Genomic DNA, 15,184 nt, shown 5'->3' with positions numbered 1-15,184 from the left:
TGGAGAAGATTTTTAAGATTTGTGTTTTACCTGGTCTTAAACTTGAGGTTGTGTTAGACTTTGGACACAGGCGCCCTTTTAGCAGTTTGTATTTTAAAAAGGACTCCTCCTTGTCTCTCCCCTTAAGTCTCAGGTGATTGTGGGCTTATGTTTACATTTCAAAAGAATGAGAAGGTGTACAAGTTTAAGGGACAAAAAAAAAAAATGTAACTTAGGTCAATAGTTTACAAGTCTTTTTGAGATAAAGGGAACTTTGGGGATTGGTAAAGGATAGGAGAATTTCGCACTAACTTTAAAGCTGATCCCTCCCCCACTCCCCCGTCACAGATTTGTAAAATCAGGATAATTGTTCTCGGTTCCTCCTGGAATTGGGTTGTAATTTGAACGACATCCTGGGTTGATCCAGCATATCCACCTACATTATCTTCAATTTGTTTCTTTTCCTCTGGCTACATAGTTTTAATTTTAAATATTTCTGGCAGTATTGAATACCAGCCCCCCTTGGGTGTAAGATGGGTCCCCAAAGAGGGTGCAAAGGATATTACCTTCCCTAAACCCAGAGTCACTCGCGAAGATCACCAAGGCAAGAACCAACAAGCTGCTTGTCTCAGGGAGGCAGAAAGCCAAGCTTTCAGTTATGCAAAGTGAGATCCTGAGAAGGCAAGGATCCCTAAACAATGGGTTGCATTTGGAAAGGAAGGACAAAGTGCAACTATTTTTTCTGTCTTACCTGGGCACTAGAGACATTCAGAAGAACGGAACCTGGTGGGCTTTTTCACCCTTCACTGGCTTCTACCAATTTTTCCAGGACCGTCTCTGCAGGCTCTGGTATCTATTAGACGTTCCCCTTGGCCATTAAAGGGACTAATGTAACAGTTTATCAGAAAATGCCCTGGTTTTATCACCTCTGGAAGGGGCCCATGTGAGGGCCCTCCTTTCAAGGTAGATAATGGTGGGTGTCTGTAAGACCATTAACTTGGCAGCCTTTTCCTATGGCTGTGTAGTCTTTCTAAGTGAAGAAAACAACTCAGGATGAGTAGAATGAGTTCCCAAAAGAGAAAAGAGGGGAGCAGTAAGCATGACATCATTGTTTCGTCTTGTTTCAAGCATCTCTTCCATTAATCTTCCTTTAGCCTTTTGCAGTGAATCTTTCCATGAAACTGTTCTGGAACTTTGAAGATTTTTTGGAAGTTTCTGCTTGCCAGTTAAAACAGTTGGGTTTGGGAACCTTGGCTTTCAGGTGCACTTCTTAGATGTCTCGTTGGAATATTCCCCACCATGGCTCTTGTAATTCTAGGTGGTTGTTCGTAAAATTCTGCCCCTCTGTAGATATTCACAGCTCCTGGCACTTTGGTTTTTAGGCACGAAATAAGCAAGAGTGCTGGAAGGTGGTATACTTGATTCTTTGGATTTTAAGGATCCCAGTGATGAAGTTCTAGAACCTAGGTGAGGTTCGGTGGGCTGAGGTCCGGAGCCGATGACCAAGAAAGAATTCTTGAGACCTCTTTGGTGCAAAATGGTGGTTTGTTAAAGCACGGGGACAGGACCCGTGGGCAGGAAGAGCTGCTGCCCCGGGTTGTGAGGGATGGTAGGTTTTGTACCTAGCGGGTTGGGGGAAGGGGAGGGGAAGGGAGGTCTCAAGGAGTTTTCATATGCTAAAGAGGGCCTACAAGGTGCCAGGAGACCACTGTTGTCTTTTAGCAAGCCATTAACATCAAGATAGTTGGGAGATTCCTGTCTTGCAGGATTGTGATCTCTGCAAGTTAACAATTTGTTTCTTATGGCAGTGAGGGGTGCCTGTGGAATGTCACACACATTACCGAGGGGAGCGGGTGGAGAGGGGATGCAAGGAGCCAGCTTTTGGTTTGTCTTCAGCCAGCCTCCTGCTCCCTCATCACCAGTAGCTAAGACTGTTTACATAAAATGAGGCAAACAAATATGTACGTTAATACACCAGCAATAACCAAAAGATGTCGTTATGGCCTGGCCAAGAGAAGCCATGCGTACCACCAGGAATGCCTAACGTGGATTAAGTCGGCGGGCTCCATATGGAGACTGGGGACTGGAAATGAGGAAAGGACTAAACCCACAAACTGAGGGTGGGAACTGGGGATTCCAGCCTGGATCTGCCGGCTGAACCAAGGGCTAAGTTAAGAGATTTGGTGTGAGGTGGGGCCTGGGAACAAATGGTCAGGAAAGAATTCTTGAGACATTTTGATGCAAAAAAGTTGGAATTATTAAAGCGTGGGGGCAGAAAGAGCTGCCCTGGGATTGTGAGGAGCAATTGATTATATGCTTTTAAGTTGGCAGGGGCAGAGATAAAAGCAGCTTCCAGAAGGATTTTCTTTTTTCTCTTCTCTTCTTTTCTTTTTTTCTTTCCTAAGATTTGAGAAAGAGAAAAATAGAGAGTGGGTGCACCTGTTGTGGAGCCGAGAAAATTAAGGCCATCCCACCTCAAGTTTAGTGTTAGCACAAGTACAGCCATCTTAGCTTCGGCAGCCATCTCGGCTCCTGTGACCAGGGGCTGAACTTTACCCTACTTCAGTTCCAGGAAGAGCCACTATACCCCACCCTGCTTTAGTTCCAGGAAAAACCGCTATACCCAACCCTGCAACACCCCAGCAATAGTTAATTAGCTTACTGCAGTAAAGTCTGAAATTTCCCCTCTACCCCCCACCCAAGCCTCTTGTAATGACACATAGATACCCCTGCCTTAATTGTACTCGGGGTCCAAGTCCCTACTCCACTGCGCTCGGTATACTTGGGCCCAAGCTTAAGCTTGTTGAATTAACCCTCGTGTGATTGCATCAGTGTTGGCTCCTTGGTGATCTCTCAGACACGAAAACTTGGGCATTACATTTGGAGGTCCCACCGAGATCTTAGAGACCCCCAGGACCCCGACCCAGAGGGTCCTGCGCTGGCTGGTCAGTGCACTTGTTTTTATCTATTTGTGCGCATACTTTGGGAGCTCCAATCTGCATTTTTACCTGTAGGAATTCCAACCTGTATCTGGGTCAACATTGGCTTAAGCGGGGGGCTGGCGGGCCATCGACTGGGGGTCTTGGGAGACGTCCCTTGCCCCCGCCTGGCAGATGAAGTCCTCATCTGTGAGGAGAGCCGGCTGCCGTTGCGGTCGGATTCTCCCTTAACTTCTTTCAGTTTTGTCTTCGTGGGCGTGCCGGATCATTTGTCTGTGTGAGTGTGTTCTTGTTAATTGTCGTAAGTGTATTTGTCTTGCTGTGGACCGAGGACGTAATGGGACAGACGCAGACAACCCCTCTGTCTCTGATGGTTTATCACTTCTCAGACGTCAGGGAAAGAGCTCATAACCTGAGCACGGATGTACATACGAAAGGGAAAGCTTTGGCCCCGGGAGGGAACTTTTCAACTACCTATTATTACCTTACAGGTTAAGGCCATCATCTTCAGAGAAAAACCACACAGCCACCCTGACCAAGTGCCTTATATCCTGGTCTGGCAAGATACGATTGAGAACCCTCCCTCCTGACTTAAACCTTTTCTCCCTCCCAAAGCAGAACCTACATCCAAGATCCTAGCCCTGCGGAACCCAATTCCTAAGTCTGACAGGAAAGCGGAGTCCGAACCAAAGACTCCGCTTTACCCAGTCCTTCAGGACACTTACACAGAGGACCTGATTGTCCCACCACCCTACCAGGGCCCCCCCCCCCACTGTCTGCCCCTCCAGCAGAAGCATTGGGCTGCCGAGGGAGTGCCCCTCCCCCTCCCAGATGGAGGGGCCCCACGCATGGGCCGGCGGCAGGGACGTGGACAGACCCATTGGGCAGCCCCAACCCCAAACCTGGGACCGGCCGATTCCACTGTCCTTCCCCTCTGTGCCACAGGACCCCCCCCCCTCCGATGAAACGGGGGGGACAGCCGATGTTATATTGGCCATTCTCTACTAGTGATTTATACAACTGGAGAACCCAGTATGCAAAGTTCTCCGATAACCCAAAAGATCTTACCGATCTTTTGGATACTGTTCTTTTCACCCATCAGCCCACCTGGGATGACTGCCAGCAGCTCTTACAGGTTCTCTTTACCACTGAGGAAAGAGCGAATCCAGGTGGAAGCCTGGAAGTCCGTCCCAGGTGACGACAGCCAGCCAGCCCAGAACCCCGACCTCAAATGCAGCTTTCCCCTTGTCTCGCCCCACCTGGGACTACAACTCAGCAGAAGGTAAGGAGAGGCTCCGGGTCTACTGCCAGACTCTAATGGCAGGTCTCAAGGCTGCAGCACGCAAGCCCACCAGTCTGGCCAAGGTATATGATGTAAGACAGGGTAAAGATGAGAGTCCGGCGGCATTCCTAGAACAGATCATAGAGGCGTTCAGACAATACACCCCTATGAATCCAGAGGCCCCAGAAACCAGAGCTGCCATTGTTACGGCTTTTGTTAACCAAGCCGCTCCGGACATTAAAAGGAAGTTGCAGAGGGTAGAAAGACTAGGAGAAAAGAGCCTACAGGATTTGCTAGTGGTGGCAGAAAGAGTCTACAATAACAGAGAGATCCTGGAGGAACAACAGGCTAAGATAAGTGACTGTCAGACCCGGAACCTGGCTAAGATCCTACTTGCCACAACCACGGATGACCCACATGAAAAACAGACGTCTCAAGAAGTTGGCTTCAGGGGCAGGTAAGGAGGATGGCCCCTGTCGAGAACGCCCCAAACTGAATAAAAACCAGTGTGCTTTTTGCAAGGAAGAAGGCCACTGGGTAAAGGATTGCCCCAACAAAAGACCAAAGGCCTCTGCTACTGTCTTGGAGGTCGAAGATTTAGATGACTAGGGGGGTCGGGGTTCAGCACCCCTCCCCGAGCCCAGGGTAACCGTTAAAAGTGGAGGGGCAACCGATTAAATTCCTAGTAGACACCGGGACACAGCACTCTGTCTTGCTACAACCTCAAGGGAAGTTGATAAATAAGACCTCATGGGTATAGGGGGCCACAGGCATTAAACAATATTCATGGACTACCCGAAGAACAGTGGATCTCGGCATGGGCTGGGGATCCCATTCCTTCATGGTCATCCCTGAGTGCCCATACCCCTTGTTAAGCCGGGACCTACTCACCAAGATGGGAGCCCAAATTAGTTTCACCCTGAAGGGGCAAAGGTGCTGGATAAAGAGGGGCACCCGATTGAGCTGCTTGTCCTGACCCTCGAGGATGAATATCGTCTTCACCAGACGCCCCCAGCACCAATGACCAACATTGACCACTGGTTGCAGGAGTTTCCCTAAGCGTGGGCAGAAACGGGGGGAATGGGACTGGCCCAACACCGGCCAGCCATATACGTTGAACTGAAGCCAGGAGCAGATCCAGTCAGTGTCCGCCAATACCCCATGCCTCTCACAGCACAGACGGGGATCACCCCACACATCCGGTGACTGCTAGACTTGGGCATACTGTGGCCTTGTCAGTCGGCATGGAACACTCCCCTTCTGCCGGTGCGAAAGCCACACTCTAATGATTATAGACCGGTCCAGGACTTGAGGGACGTTAACCGACGGGTGATGGACATGCACGCTACAGTTCCAAACCCCCACAGTCTCCTCTCCACCTTGCCCCCAGACAAGACTTGGTACACAGTGCTAGACCCAAAGGATGCCTTTTTCAGCTTGCCCTTGGCCCCAGAGAGCCAAGACCTCTTCGCTTTTGAATGGGCGGACCCGGAGAAGGGCAACAATGGCCAACTCCTGGACTCGACTGCAGCAAGGATTCAAGAATTCGCCCACCATCTTCGACGAGGCACTGCATGAAGACTTAGGTCTGAGTTCCGTGCCAAACACCCTAATCTGACTCTATTACAATAAGTAGATGATATCCTGTTGACAGCAGAGGACCAGGAAACATGCCTACAATGCACCAGGGATTTGCTCCAAACGATAGCAACTCTGGGATACCGGGCTTCAACTAAGAAGGCCCAGATCTGCAGAACAGAGGTGAGCTACCTGGGGTACAAATTAAGAGATGGACAAAGATGGTTAACAGATGCACAGAAGGAGACCGTCATGAGAATCCCACAGCCTGGAAACGTCTGCCAGGTACATGGATTCCTGAAGACGGCTGCGTTCTGCTGATTGTGGATCCCAGGTTTCGCTGACATGGCTAAGCCCCTCTACGAGGCCACGAAACAAAAACAGGACTTTGTATGGACTGAGGCCATGAACAAAGCCTTAAGCCTTGCTCTCGGCCCCGGCACTCGGGCTGCCTGATCTTATTAAGGCCTTCCACCTTTACGTGGATGAAAAGGAAGGGGTGGCGAAGGGAGTCTAATTCAATACATGGGCCCCTGGAAGAGACTGGTGGCCCACCTCTGAAAGAAATTAGATGCCGTGGCCGCTGGATGGCCTCTATGCTGAAAAATCATTGCTGCGGTAGCCACCATGGTCAAGGATGCAGAGTAGCTGGCTGTGGGGCAGGAACTATACATCACTACCCCACACCCCATTGAAGGGGTGCTCAGACAACCCCTGGACCGATAGATCAGCAGTGCCCGCTTGACCCGTTACCAGGGCTTGCTTTTGAACCCTACCAGAATTTTGTTCCAGGCACCAACAGCCCTAAACCCAGCGACACTGCTCCCTAACCCTGGCTGGGAACCCCCACTACATGACTGTCAAGAAATCCTGGCTCAGGTGCACGGAGTCAGAATCAATCTCCAGGACCGACCACTGCTGAATGCGGGTGACACCTGGTAAACAGACGGCAGCAGCTTTGTCCACGAAGGAATCAGGTATGCGGGGGCAGCTGTGACCACAGAGACAGACACTGTCTGGGAGGAACCGTTCACGGCTGGGACATCTGCCGAACGTGCAGAACTGATTGAGCTAATTAACCAAGGCGCTAACACTGGGAGCAGGCAAGCGGATAAACATCTATACTGATAGCAGGTAAGCCTTTGCCACAGCCCACATCCACGGAGCCATTTATAGAGAAAAAGGGCTCTTGACAGCAGAAGGAAAGACTATTAAAAATAACGCAGAAATCCTTGAGCTCCTAAGGGCCCTCTAGCTGCCTAAGGCACTGGCCATTATCCATTGTCCGGGACACCAAAAAGCATACACGCCAGTGGCCAGGGGAAACAGGCTGGCCAACTTAAAGGCAAAAATGGCAGCTCTTTCGGTGAACCCTGTCTTAGTGACCACACTGCCTGACCCAGGAGCACCGAGCTTGCCAGACAACCCCAACTACACTGACGTAGACTTACAATGGATTAGGCGTCTGCTCATGACACAATGCTTACATGGCTGGCGGAGAGCTGCAGATTCCAGCATAATCCTACCAGAGGAATTGGGATGGCGAGGCCTATCCAAAATGCGTAAGAGTACCCACTTGGGAACAAGAAAAATGGAAGACTTGGTGCGACGTGCAAGGATCACCATCAAAGACTCCCGATCAGAGATTGAACAGATTGTGGCAAGCTGCCACGCATGTCAATTAACTAACGCCACCACCCATGGATCTAACCCGGGCACCCGGCTCCAGGGGGACTGCCCAGGAGCCTACTGGGAAGTGGACTTCACTGAGATAGAACCTGGAAAGTACGGATACAGGTATTTGCTAGTGTTTATAGATACGTTTTCAGGATGGACAGCGGCATTTCCCACCAAACATGAAACAGCACAGACAGTCACCAAGAAGCTGCTGGAAGATACCCTACCAAGGTGTGGTTTTCCTGTTAAGTTTGGATCAGACAACGGACCGGGATTCGTCTCTCAGGTAACACAGGGAGTGGCACTAGCACTTGGGGTAGATTGGAAATTACATTGTGCGTATAGGCCCCAGAGCTCAGGACAGGTAGAGAGGGTGAACAAAACGTTAAAAGAGACCTTAACTAAATTAGCCCTGGAGACTGGCGGGGACTGGGTGACTCTCCTCCCCTTCGCCCTATATAGGGTACGAAACTCCCCATATAAGATGGGACTTACCCCTACGAGATCATGTTCGGTATCCCTCCACCTATCATTCCCAATTTAAAACCTGAGGTGCTTACTGAGTTTGATGATCACCAACTCCTTTTCTCCCTCCAAATGTTAGAATGAACCCATGAACAGGTGTGGCCTAAGCTGAGGGCCCTCTACGAGACTGGGCCACCCCCGGGCCCCCATCGATACCAGCCTGGTGACTGGGTGCACGTCTGGAGATACCAACGCCAGACACTTCAACCACGCTGGAAGGGACCCTACATCGTGAGCCTGACCACTCCCACCGCTCTCAAGGTCGACGGGGTTACTCCCTGGGTCCACTACACCCACGTCCGGTCAGCTCACCCACACGCTGTTCTCAAGGACTTCGTTCCAGAATGGAAAAGTCAGCCCGAAAAGGACAATCCCCTAAAGCTAAGACTGCGCCGTTCTCACTTACCCCACTAATGTTGCTTATGTTATGTCCCCCTCACGCCAGGGCGAATCCCCACCAACCACTTAACCTAACATGGCAGGTAATAAGTGTTCCTACAGGAGAGGTTGTATATTCCCTCTCGAAAATTGCCCCACTACAGGCTTGGTTCCCTGACCTTACTCTTGACCTAACAAAATTACTTGGGGACACCCATCTCCATGGGTTGAGAAGCCAACTATACAAACGGCATTTTTATGTTTGCCCGGGACACCTTACAGGATACAGGGCAAAGCAGTGTGGGGGCCCCACCCACTTTTACTGTGCCAGCTGGAGTTGTGTCTCCACTGGCGAAATTTGGTGGACGGCCCCCTACAAAGATGATTTAATTACTCTTAAAAGAAACCACACATTACAGAGCTCTGAAACCAGTAATCTGATCACCCTAAAATTCACAGAGGCCGGCAAACTAGATACAAGATGGCAGATGGGACTTACTTGGGGCTTAAGACTCTATGACAAAGTAAGGCTCGGTTACCAGGACCCGGGTGCAATATTCACCTTGAGACTCTCGGCCCAGAATAACCAGGTTAACCTAGGCCCAAACCCTGTATTAACACTGCCCAAAACTCCGATAACTCCTATTCCCCCTCCACTGCCCTCCCCTGTACCCACCATTCCATCTGCGTCCAAGATATGATCACTCCTGTCCCAGCCCCCTTCCCACAAGATCCTCCCTTCCTCAGCTCCTCTGAGCAATCCACTTTGGGACCTGATGTTCCAAGCTTACAGGTTCCTCAATGCAACCAAGCCCAGTCTTACCCGATCTTGCTGGCTCTGCTGTGACATCCGCCTCCCTTCTATGAGGGAATCGCGATGTTGGGTCAGTACAACACAACCTCCAACCCTAATGCCTGTAGATGGCATCAAAAGACTCAAGGACTCACTTTACAATCAGTGTCAGGTCAGGGACTCTGTATAGGCACCCTCTCACCCCAATACCAGGCCCTATGTAATGATACAAGATCTATGTCTAGTCTAGACTACCACCTACCTCCTCAAGGCGGTTGGTGGACATGTTCTACAGGCCTAACCCCCTGTTTTCATGGTCAGGTTCTGAATCAGACAAAGGGTTTCTGTGTGCTAGTTCAGCTACTTCTAAAATTATCTACCACTCAGATGAGCAGGTACTTCAGTGGTTCGAGGCAGGTACCGACAGACAGGATAAAAGCCCCCATCTCAGCTATCACCATAGCCACATTGTTGGGAATTGGGTTAGCAGGTGCAGGGACAGCTACTGCTTCACTAGTCGTACAGAATTCCCACTATCACAGTCTCAGAGCAGCAATCGATCTAGACATAGAATGGATAGAAACCTCTATTTCCCACCTCCAAGACTCCCTAACATCTTTGTCTGAGGTTGTCCTTCAAAACAGAAGAGGACTAGATTTAATCTTCTTACAACAAGGGGGGTTATGTGCTTCCTTAAACGAGGAATGTTGCTTCTTTACTGACCACTCAGGAATAGCCCGAGAATCTATGGGAAAAGTCAGAGAAGGTCTGGCTAGATGCAAACGGGAACGGGAACAGCAGCAGGGGTGGTTTGAGTCATGGTTCAGTCATTCCCCATGGTTAGCCACCTTGCCGTCCACCCTAGCCAGGCCCCTCATTATCCTCCTCCTCCTCCTTACCTTTGGGCTCTGCATTATCAATGGATTACTCACTCTTGTCAAAGACCGATCAGTACAGTTCAGCTCATGGTACTCAGCATACCAACCACTGGACCTTGTCACTGAGACCAGCCTGGACCCATTATTGGGTCCTTCCTTAGGTTCCTCTGAGAGGGGGAAATGTGGAGGCCGAGAAAATTAAGGCCATCCCACCTCAACTTTAGCATTAGCACGAATACAGCCATCTTAGCTTCGGCAGCCGTCTCAGGCCCCTGTCACCAGGGGCTGAACTTCACCCTACTTCAGTTATAGGAAAAACCGCTATATCCCACCCTGCAACACCCCTGCAACAGCTAATCAGCTTACTGCAGGAAAGTCTGAAATTTCCCCTCTACCCCCGCCAAGCCTCTTGTAATGACACATAGATACACCCCTGCCTTAACTAGACTCGGGGTCCAAGTCCCGACTCCGCTGTGTTGGGTATACTTGGGCCCAAGCTTAAGCTTGTCGAATAAACCCTCGTGTGATTGCATCAGTGTTGGCTCCTTGGTGGTCTTTCGGACACGAAAACTTGGGCGTTACAGCGTGCACATGTGTGCACACGCGCGCACACACACACACACGTTGGGGGAGGGGCAGAGGGTGAGGGAGAATCTCAAGCAGACTTCCCACTGAGCACGGAGCCCAAGGCAGGACTCAGGGCTCATCCCACAACCCTGAGATCATGACCTGAGCTAAAATCAAAAGTTGAACTGAAATCACACAACAAAAACTTACTATGTACTGTGTGTTGGCTAACTGAATATAATGGAAAAAAAGAAAAAGGAGTCGGGGCACCTGGGTGGCTCAGTGGGTTAAAGCCTCTGCCTTCGGCTCGGGTCATGATCTCAGGGTCCTGGGATCGGGCCCCGCATCGGGCTCTCTGCTCAGCCGGGAGCCTGCTTCCCTCTCTCTCTCTCTGCCTGCCTCTGCCTACTTGTGATCTTTCTCTCTCTGTCAAATAAATAAAATCTTTAAAAAAAAAAAAAAAAGAAAGAAAAAGAAAAAGGAGTCAAGACAACTGACTGAGCCAGCCGGTGCTCCTCCATAAGGATTTTCGTTTGTTAAAGACTTACAGGATCCTAGCAAATGTTTTTTGCTTCTATCAAAGCATTAACATTAAGACAGTTTGGCAGGGGGTAGGGGTAGGGGGTGGGGGGGTGTCACCTGGGTGGCTCAGCCCGTTAATTGTCTGCCGCTGGCTGGGGTCATGATCCTGGGGTCTGGGGTTCGAGTCCCACATTGGGCTCCCTGCTCTGCAGGGAATCTGCTTCTCTCTGTCCTCCTCTCTCTTGTGCACTCTCTCAGATAAATAATAAATAAGATCTTTTTTCTTTTTTTTTTTTTTTAGATTTTATTTATTTATTTGACACAGAGAACACAGCAGGGGGAGTGGGAGAAGGAAAAGCAGGCCTCCCCTACTGAGCAGGGAGCCCGATCCAGGGCTCAACCCCAGGACCCGGGATTGTGACCTGAGCCGAAGACAGACACTTAACGACTGAGTCACTCAGGTGCCCCGATAATAAATAAAATCTTTTTTAAAAAGACAGTTGGGAGTTCCTGGAGGAATGTCCTACTCTGCTTGTCTCAAATATTTGTCAATGGACTGGCTCTCGGTTAGAGGTTCTTGTCGGTGTACATGAACTATTAACCCCGGACTGGAAAGCGATGTCTGCAGAACTCTCCAAGGGCCCTGGAACCGTGAACTCAGAAGAGCTCTCAAGATGCCACATCTGTTCCTCATTGTCCCCGAATGCCATCAGAAGTATAGTTTGGATCCCGGCAACTGCTCCCAAATCTGTTAAAAAAACAAAATTCATCCAAGTACATTTGAAGATTAATGTGCCTTCAACAATTCAATAGTTCATGAATCGAGCAGCATCCCATCTAGCAAGTAAAGGAGAGCTGTGCTGAGCTAAACAAAAGAAAGGCTTTTAAAGGCAGAGGGAGAGCATTAAAAAAGAAGAAGAGAAGAATTTGTTAGGAAGGAATGCGCGGTTTAGGCAGGGTTGCCCTCTCAAGGGAAACAGGAGGGAAGTATTGGCCAGGAAATCCCGCCCGTAAACCATAAACCTGGTGAAGTTTATATTCCTGGGAGGGGCGTGGTTTGAGGCCGCAGTTGGGGTAGGTATTAAATCTGGGTTTACTGATCTGGGGCCTTAACCCAAGCAATGCTATTTTGGGCCCGTGGTTTTCTTTCAACAGCAACCATAAACACCCCCTGAAACGTAAGAACCGAAACCCCTCATACCATCTAGTATCCAATCTGTATTCCTACTTCCTTGGCTTTACCAAACGTGTCCTTTTTCACCATTAGTTTGAATCTGGATCTACAAGGGCTGACCTTTTGCATTTGGTTGTGTCTTTTCTTACCATTTGTTGTTTGCAGGCGTTTGAGCGTTTGAGTTTGCCAAGTTCTTCTTTTGTGGGTTGCTTTTTTCTCTCTCTGAGCTAGCTCATCCTTGGATGGTGACTTTGTCTTTGCTTCCACCCCTGCCACAGGGCATTGGGTTAAGAACCAGCTTTCTTCTTGGCAGTGGAGAGCCCTGTGGATGTGGGGATGCTGCTGGCCCCGTTGCCTGGTGGTTAGATTGGCCCAGGAGCCCCTCACAAGACAACGTCTTTTGTCCTTCACCTTCCAGAGTAAACCATACTCCTAGAAGAAGTGGTCAAATATAGTTTTATTCTGTATGAATGCATAAATGGGAAGCTCTCCCTCCATCCCAGGTGTTGTGTGATTAGGTGGCTTTGATCTCCTTTTCTAGGGCCCTTTTCTTCCCTTTTAGCGACAGGGACTGAGATCCCCGCGGCTTTGCTGGTGTTAAGACTTGCAGCTCAGCTGGCTTGCGGCTTCAGCCACCCTCACTTCCCGGTGTTTGCCAGAGACATCAACCGTGTTTTCGATCTTTTTCATGCAGTGCAGTGAACAAGGCCCTTTTGTGCTCCTTTGCCTCTGAGAGATTTGTCTTAAAAAGCCTGAGCAGAAGATACTCAGTGATCACTGACCATCTTGACTTTGGTTCTCGTAAAGTGTGAGTCCATTTAGGAGACACTACTAGGGGTTCTGGAGAAGAGAGGGAATCATATTTGGGGGGGAAAGAATAGAGGAAATGTAGGGAAATACAAAGAGAGGGGTCTGTGGGTCCTAGCATTGCTGAGGGTTCACACTGCAGGTCACTGGGAAGACTTTAGAGGAAGTGGTTTGCATGTTTCACCTGGGAGACTGGATGCAGGGCCCCAGTGTTTGAGTCCCAGGGTAGAGTCACACAGCCCATCTGTGGCACAGACACGGAGAGCCACCCAGAATCCGTAGGACCTCTGTGGTCTTAGACAGGCTCTTAAAGGCAGCCACTTCCAATGAGGTCCATATAAAAATCACCACAGTGAACGCTCTCGTGTGACTGTAGTTCTTAAACACAGACAAGATAGAGCAGCCCAAAGGAAGAGCATCTCAGGCAGAAGGAATAGCCATTGCAAAGCTCTTGCATCAAGAAAGAACTTGTCATGGAGAAACAGGAGGTTGGTGTGGCTGGGAGGTAATGGACAGGAAGGAGGTTGGTGGTCTGGAAGCTAGAGCCTTAACTATGGGGACGCAATTCAAGCACCCAGGGCACAAGGCTTATGAAGGTAGGCGCTCTCCCACGTCTGGTCGTGCCTGGCTTGTCTCACCCTAGTCCAGGCCCCAGTGCAGAAAGCCAGAATACTTAGAGCCTGGCAGTAAGTTACTGGAATGCACTGGGGTGCCTCTAAAGGATTTCATGTAGGGGAGCGGATGATATGATTTGACTGACATGTTGAAAGACTGCTGTCGTAACTTGTTACGGGAGATCTTTAAAACAAGCCTGAGGCCCATGGTACCATTTTTTCCTCCCTCATGATGCCTGAGGAATAGAAAATTGAAAAAGACAAAACCTCCCAGTCTGTTGATGGATCGTGGCTAAATAATACCCTACAGACGCTTGGCTGGAGACTGCAGTGAAGACGCGCTCCCCCTCAATGAGTGAGCAAATAGTGTCAGCTTTGCGCCTCAGCATTATTCACCCACACAGAGTCTCAACGTTGCCAGCAACAGAGTAGGTAGAATTGGCCCTACATGTTTCTTACCACAAAAATGCTTAGAAGTACTCAGTAAATAAGTACAAATTTAACTGTATATCTGGTTATAGGAATGGGTAAATAAAAAATATTTAGATATTGTTGGAAAACAGGATTCTGGGGCACCTGGGTGGCTCAGTCATTAAGCGTCTGCCTTCGGCTCAGGTTGTGATCTCAGGGTCCTGGGATCGAGCCCTACATCGGGCTCCCTGCTTGGCGGGAAGCCTGCTTCTCCCTCTCTCTGCAGCTCCTCCTACTTGTGTTCCCTCTCTTGGCTTTCTCTGTTCAAAAAAAAAAAAAAAAAAACAACAAACCAGGATTCTCACTGTAAAAAGTGCATATAAATTAGGGATGGGAGGAAAAGGGCGAGAATTTGTTGGTTTGCTGGTGCTGGCCTGGAATTAAGAAATCCGTATAGGGGCGCCTAGGTGGCTCAGTGGATTAAAGCCTCTGCCTTCGGCTCGGGTCATGATCCCGGGGTCCTGGGATCGAGCCCCGCATCGGGCTCTCTGCTTGGCGGGGAGCCTGCTTCCTCCTCTCTCTCTCTGCCTGCCTCTCTGCCTACTTGTGATCTCTGTCAAATAAAATAAAAAACTAATTAAAAAAAAATCCGTATAGACCCATTTTGACAAAATCAAGAAACTCTTAGCTCTGTCCATTGTAAGGACGTTGTATTAGTCATTGTTCTCCAGAAAAACAGAATCAGTAGGAGATACCTATCTCTCTCTCCCTAGATTTATTGTAAAGTACTGGCTCACATAATGTCCCAAGATTGGCATGTGTAAGCCAGAGATGCTGGAAGACGTGAAGGTCAGAGACCAGTGATGTAGTTGTCCGTCTGGATCTGAAAGCCTGAGAACAGGAGCACCGAGGTCAAGAAAAGATTGATGTGCCAGGAGTCCGCAAGCTGAGAGCAAATTCCACTTTTTTGTTCTATTCCACTTTTTTTTAAAGATTTTATTTATTCGTTTGACAGAGATCACAAGGAGGCAGAGAAGCGGGCAGAGAGAGAAGAAGGCAA

The 15,184-nt window shown here is 49.3% G+C and overlaps 1 protein-coding gene across 1 annotated transcript in view; it reads left to right on the top strand.

Annotated features, from left to right (window-relative positions):
* Positions 1-5,704: 5,704 nt before the first annotated feature.
* The window catches only part of LOC111153248 (R3H domain and coiled-coil containing 1), a 42,404-nt gene continuing 32,924 nt past the window's right edge, over positions 5,705-15,184 (top strand). Inside the window, exons 1-2 of the mRNA XM_022512156.1 lie at positions 5,705-5,786; positions 6,113-6,168. Coding sequence (XP_022367864.1) covers positions 5,705-5,786; positions 6,113-6,168 — 138 coding nt within the window. The remainder of the gene's footprint in view (positions 5,787-6,112; positions 6,169-15,184) is intronic.

This window comes from Enhydra lutris, unplaced genomic scaffold (assembly GCF_002288905.1).
Source record: "Enhydra lutris kenyoni isolate GAN:26980312 unplaced genomic scaffold, ASM228890v2 scaffoldscaffold3, whole genome shotgun sequence".
In the NCBI taxonomy this organism is placed as follows: Eukaryota; Metazoa; Chordata; class Mammalia; order Carnivora; family Mustelidae; genus Enhydra; species Enhydra lutris.
The sequence above is the reverse complement of the archived record's forward strand: the minus strand, read 5'-3'. Positions and strand labels throughout refer to the sequence as shown.